The sequence below is a fragment of the Chamaea fasciata genome, unplaced genomic scaffold, assembly GCF_029207755.1.
Source record: "Chamaea fasciata isolate MVZ Bird 193981 ecotype frontalis unplaced genomic scaffold, bChaFas1.0.hap1 SCAF_1054, whole genome shotgun sequence".
In the NCBI taxonomy this organism is placed as follows: domain Eukaryota; kingdom Metazoa; phylum Chordata; class Aves; order Passeriformes; family Sylviidae; genus Chamaea; species Chamaea fasciata.
The window spans coordinates 26,280-32,495 of record NW_027095139.1 but is presented as its reverse complement, the minus strand read 5'-3'; the positions used below and the strand labels follow the sequence as shown (position 1 = coordinate 32,495).

The 6,216-nt window shown below is 66.5% G+C and overlaps 1 protein-coding gene across 1 annotated transcript in view; it reads left to right on the top strand.

Annotated features, from left to right (window-relative positions):
• The first annotated feature begins 353 nt into the window (after nucleotides 1–353).
• LOC136284522 (IQ motif and SEC7 domain-containing protein 2-like) overlaps nucleotides 354–6,216 on the top strand; it is a 31,707-nt gene continuing 25,844 nt past the window's right edge. Inside the window, 3 exon segments of the mRNA XM_066174867.1 lie at nucleotides 354–587; nucleotides 1,670–2,424; nucleotides 4,739–4,768. Of these exon segments, the coding sequence (XP_066030964.1) occupies nucleotides 363–587; nucleotides 1,670–2,424; nucleotides 4,739–4,768 (1,010 nt within the window). The 5' untranslated portion in view covers nucleotides 354–362.

Genomic DNA, 6,216 nt, shown 5'->3' with positions numbered 1-6,216 from the left:
CACTCCCCTCATCAACACTCGGGGCCCCCCCACACCCCCCCCCACCCTCCTCACCCTCCTCACCCTCGGGGGCTACCGGAGCCCCCCCCCCCCCCTCATTTTAGGACCCCCCCCCCCTCATTTTACCCACCCCCCCCCACCCCCCAAATTTTACACACCCCGCCTCCCCCCCCCCCCAAATTTTAATTTTTAAATTTTACATTTTTAAATTTTTAAACACCCCCCCCCCCCCCCCCCAAATTTTTAACTCATCCCCCCCTCCCCCGCCCCCCCCCCCCCCCGCATGCCGGACCCCCCCCCCATAACCCCCCCCCCACCCCCCCCCCTTTCATTACCACCCCAACCCCCCCCGGGGGGGGGCCATGGAGGGCGCGGGGGGCGGCGGGGCCCCCCCGGGGGGTTCCGACCCCCCCGATCGAGCTGTCGAGTACCTGCTGGAGCTCAACCGGATTATCGCGACTCAGCGACATCTCCTGGCCTCGCAGCGCCGCCGCATCGCGCAGCTCGAGGGGCAACTGCAGCGCCTGGCCCGGGAGAACCGGCACCTGCGGCAGCGCGGGGGGGGCGCGGGGCCCCCCCGGCACACGGTGAGACCGGGGGGCGCTGGGGGGCTGGGGGGGCTGGGGGGGGCTGGGGGGGCTGGGGGGGCTGGGGGGGTTTGGGGGTTATAGGGCAGGGGGCGCTGGGATGGGCGTTATGGGGGATGTGGGGGGCGTGGGGGTTATGGGGGGGTTATGGGGGGCGCGGGGCCCCCCCCGGCACACGGTGAGATTGGGGGGCGTGGGGGGCTTGGGGGGTTCTGGGGTAGGGGGCGCTGGGATGGGGGGTTTGGGGGTTATAGGGGCCTGGGGGGCTTGTGGGGTGTGGGGGAGGTTATGGGGGGCGTGGGGGATATGGGGGGCTTGGGGGGCTTAGGATGTTTGTGGGGTTATGGGGGGCGTGGGGGTTTGTGGGGCGGGGGCGATGTTTGGGGGAGGGGCTGCGGCAGCTCAGGGTCACGGGGGGGTCACGGCGTGGGTCGCGGGGGGGTCACCGGGATTGGGGGGGATGGGCGGGGTCACGGGGGAGGGTCGGGTGAATTGGGGGAGGGGGTTGTGGGGCTGGAGAGCCCAGGGCCATGTGGGGCTGGTTGGGGGGGTCCCAGAACTTGTGGGGTTGAGTCAGGGGGTCCCGGGGTTATATAGGGCAGGTCGGGGGGTCTCACGGCCATGTGGGGCAGGTTGGGGGGTCCCGGGGCCATGTGGGGCAGGTCGGGGGGTCCCAGGACCATGTGGGGCAGGTTGGGGGGTCCCGGGGCCATGTGGGGCAGGTCGGGGGGTCCCGGGGCCATGTGGGGCAGGTCGGGGGGTCCCAGGACCATGTGGGGCAGGTCGGGGGGTCCCAGGGCCATGTGGGGCAGGTCGGGGGGTCCCAGGGCCATGTGGGGCAGGTCGGGGGTCCCGGGGCCATGTGGGGCAGGTCGGGGGGTCCCGGGGCCATGTGGGGCAGGTCGGGGGGTCCCGGGGCCATGTGGGGCAGGTCAGGGGGTCCCGGGGCCATGTGGGGCAGGTCAGGGGGTCTCACGGCCATGTGGGGCAGGTCAGGGGGTCCCGGGGCCATGTGGGGCAGGTCGGGGGGTCCCGTACAGACCCACCTGACCCACACTGTGCCCCCCGCCCCCCCCGCGCAGGGCCACGCGGACCCCGAGGGTCAATACCAAAACCACCTGGAGAGCGAGGGGCTTTACGGGGAGCCCGAGCTGCCCTACCCGGGCCACGGCGACCCCGACCCGCCTTACCCGGCTCACCTGGAGCGCGACGGCGCCTACCCCGAGCACCTGGAGCACGACGGGACTTACCCCGAGCACCTGGAGCGGGAGCGGCCCTACGCCGCTCACCTGGAGAGGGACGCGCAGTTCGAGGCTCTGAGCGATCGCGACGGGCCTTACCCGGGCCGGGCCGAGCACGAACGGCCTTACCCGGGTCGTAAAGAACGCGAGCGACCTTACCTGAGCCGAGCCGAGCGGGACGGACCTTACGGCGCTCACCTGGAGCAGGAGGGGCAGTTCCACGGCTGCCTGGAGCGGGAGCTCCAGTACCAGCCTCACCTGGAGGCCGAGGGGCAGTACGGGGCCAGGATGGAGCAGGACGGGCAGTACGGGGCCAGGATGGACCGCGAGGGGCCCTACCCGGCCCGGCTGGACCGCGAGGGGCCCTACCCGGAGCGGGACGGGCAATATCCCGGCAGGATGGAGCAGGAAGGGCCGTACCCGGCTCGCATGGAGCGCGAGGGGCCGTTCCGGGCCCGGGACGGACATTACGGGACCTGCTGGGAGCGGGATTGGGCGCGGGGCCAACTGAGCCACGGCCCCTCGCGCAGCTCCAGCCCCGGAGGGGGACACAGCACCAGCGCCAGCACCAGCCCGGCCACCACCCTGCAGCGCAAGTACGGCCCGCGGCGGCCCCGAGGACGGGCTTCGGGGTGGGGAAGGGCCTGGAGCTGGGATCCGGGGTGGGGAAGGGCCTGGAGCTGGGATCCGGGGTGGGGAAGGGTCTGGAGCTGGGATCCCGGGTGGGGAAGGGTCTGGAGCTGGGATCCGGGGTGGGGAAGGGTCTGGAGGTGGGATCCGGGGTGGGGAAGGGCCTGGAGCTGGGATCCGGGGTGGGGAAGGGCCTGGAGGTGGGATCCGGGGTGGGGAAGGGTCTGGAGCTGGGATCCGGGGTGGGGAAGGGCCTGGAGGTAGGATCCGGGGTGGGGAAGGGTCTGGAGGTGGGATCCGGGGTGGGGAAGGGCCTGGAGGTGGGATCCGGGGTGGGGAAGGGTCTGGAGCTGGGATCCGGGGTGGGGAAGGGCCTGGAGCTGGGATCCGGGGTGGGGAAGGGTCTGGAGCTGGGATCCGGGGTGGGGAAGGGCCTGGAGCTGGGATCCGGGGTGGGGAAGGGTCTGGAGGTGGGATCCGGGGTGGGGAAGGGCCTGGAGCTGGGATCCGGGGTGGGGAAGGGCCTGGAGCTGGGATCCGGGGTGGGGAAGGGCCTGGAGGTGGGATCCGGGGTGGGGAAGGGTCTGGAGGTGGGATCCGGGGTGGGGAAGGGTCTGGAGGTGCGATCCGGGGTGGGGAAGGGCCTGGAGGTGCGATCCGGGGTGGGGAAGGGCCTGGAGCTGGGATCCGGGGTGGGGAAGGGCCTGGAGCTGGGATCCGGGGTGGGGAAGGGCCTGGAGGTGGGATCCGGGGTGGGGAAGGGCCTGGAGGTGGGATCCGGGGTGGGGAAGGGTCTGGAGGTGCGATCCGGGGTGGGGAAGGGCCTGGAGGTGCGATCCGGGGTGGGGAAGGGCCTGGAGGTGGGATCCGGGGTGGGGAAGGGTCTGGAGCTGGGATCCGGGGTGGGGAAGGGCCTGGAGGTAGGATCCGGGGTGGGGAAGGGCCTGGAGCTGGGATCCGGGGTGGGGAAGGGCCTGGAGCTGGGATCCGGGGTGGGGAAGGGCCTGGAAATGGGATTTAGGGTCAGGAGTGGTCCTACAAATGGGATTCAAGATGGGGAGTGGTCCTAAAAACGGGATTTGGGGTTTGGAGCTGCCCCAAAAATGGGATTTGTGGCGGGGATAGGCCTGAAAATGGGATTTGGGGGTCGGGAGTGGTCCTAAAAATGGGATTTGGGGTGGAGAAGGGCCCTAAAAATGGGATTTGAGGTGGGGAGCGGCCCCAAAAATAGAGATGGAGGATCGGGAATAGCAGCAAAATCAGGGATTTGGGATGGGGAATGGTCCTAAAAACGGGATTCGGGTGGGAAATGGTCCTACAAACGGGATTTGGGGTCGGGAATGGTCTTGAAGACAGGGATTGGGGGCCAGGAACGGCCCTAAAAACAGGATGGGGATGGGAACGGCCCTAAAAACGGGAATTGGGGCGGGGAGTGGGCCTGAAAATGGGATTGGGGGTGGGAACAGCCTCAAAAACAGGATTGGGAATGGCAACGGCCCTAAAAATGGGATTTGGGGTCGGGAATGGCTCCAAAAATAGGGATTAGGGGTGAGAGCAGCCCTAAAAATGGGATTAGGGATGGGCCCCAAAATCCAGGACTGGGAGCGGCCCCAAAACCCGGGATTGGGTTAGGGGGATTTGGGAACATCCCCCTAAAATCTGGGATTGGGGTCAGGAACGGCCCCAAAATCCGGATTTGGAAATTGGGGATCCGAGACCCGCTCCTGAAAATCTGGGATTTGGGGATCTCCAGATTCCCAGGATTTGGGGATGGAGAATGCGGGACTCCCAGCCAAACCTGGGATTTGGGGATCTGGGATAAACTCCCGGCTCAAAATCTGGGATTTGGGATCGGGGAACTCCTCCCTCCCAGCCTGCAAAATCGGGGATTTGTGGGATTTGGGATTCCCCAAAATCCGGGATTTGTGGGATCTGGAAATTCCCAAAATCGGGGATTTGTGGGATTTGGGATTCCCCAAAATCCGGGATTTGTGGGATCCGGAAATTCGGGATTTGTTTTTTTGGATGCGGCCCCTCCCTTGGGGGGGGGGGGGAGGGGGGAGCAGGTGCGGGTCCCGCGGGGGGTCCCCGTGACGTCATAGCCCCCCCAAGGGCCCCGTCTGTCGCTCCGGGGGCACTTGGGGACAACGGCGACATTTGGGGGGGGGGGGAGGGGGGACACCGGGGCCGCTTTTGGGGGGGGGGGGAGGGGCAGGAGATGGGGGGAGGGGTCTCTGCCCCTCACTGACCCCTCCCCCATTTCTCTCCCCCCCCCCCCAGGTCGGATCGCGACAGTTCCAGGACAGTGAGGTCAGTGCTGCCCCTCCCCCCCCTCCCGCTGTCCCCTCCCCCTCCTTCCCCTCCCCTCCCCCCCCCCCCGACGCCTGGGTCCCCACCCCGGGGTGGGAGGTGTCGGGTGAGTCGCGGCTGTCGCGACAGGCCGGTTCTGCCCCCGCCGCCCCTCCACGTGTCGCGACAACCCCGACACGTCGCGAGAGAGGCTGATATATCGCGACAGGGGCTGATATATCACGGCGTGTGTCGCGATAAGGCCGGCGTGTCACAACGGCGCCGGCCGCGGGGAGGTCCCGCTGTGTGTGACATGTCGTGACAGGGCCTCCCCCCACCCCCCCCCGTCATGTCGCGACAGGCGGGGCCGCGCGGTTGCCGGGGCGGCGTTGCCGGGCGACGGCGCGGGCGGTGACAGCGGTGACAGCGCCGGGGGAGGTGACAAAGGGGGGGGGGCGTTACCGGGGTAACGGGACCCGCCCCCGGCGCCGCCGGGTCCAACCCCCCCCCCCCCCAAAAAAAAAACCCAAAATCGCCCCAAAATTCCCGCCCGGGGGCCGGGGGGGGGTGACAGCGCCGGGCAGGGGACAGGGACAGGAGGTGACACCGCGGGTGACAGCGCCGGGCAGGGGCTGGGCCGGGGTGTGCCCGGCACGTGTGACACTGGGTGGGACATCGTGTGACATCACGTGACGTTGTGTGTGTGTGTGTGACACTGTGTGTGTGACACCATGTGACACTGGGTGTGACACTGTGACATCATGTGACGTTGTGTGTGTGTGTGTGACATTGTGTGACACTGTGACATTGTGGGTGTGACACTGGGTGTGACATCATGTGACATTGTGTGTGTGTGTGACATTGTGTGACACTGTGACATTGTGGGTGTGACACTGGGTGTGGCATCATGTGACATTGTGTGTGTGTGTGACACTGGGTGTGACATCATGTGACATTGTGGGTGTGACACTGGGTGGGACATCGTGTGACATCACGTGACGTTGTGTGTGTGTGTGTGACACTGTGTGTGACACCATGTGACACTGGGTGTGACACTGTGACATCATGTGACATTGTGTGTGTGTGTGTGTGACATTGTGTGACACTGTGACATTGTGTGTGTGGCACTGGGTGTGACACTGTGTGACTGTGTGTGACATCATGTGACATTGTGTGTGTGACACTGGGTGTGACACTGTGACGTCATGTGATTGTGTCTGTGACACTGGGTGTGGCATCATGTGACATTCTGTGACACCATGTGACATTGTGACTGTGGATGTGACACTGGGTGTGACATCGTGTGACACTGTGACATCACGTGACTGTGTGTGTGTGTGACATTCTGTGACACTGTGACATTGTGGGTGTGACACTGTGACGTCATGTGATTGTGTGTATGTGACACCGTGTGACACTGGGACATCATGTGACATTGCGTGTGTGACACTGTGTGACACTGGGTGTGA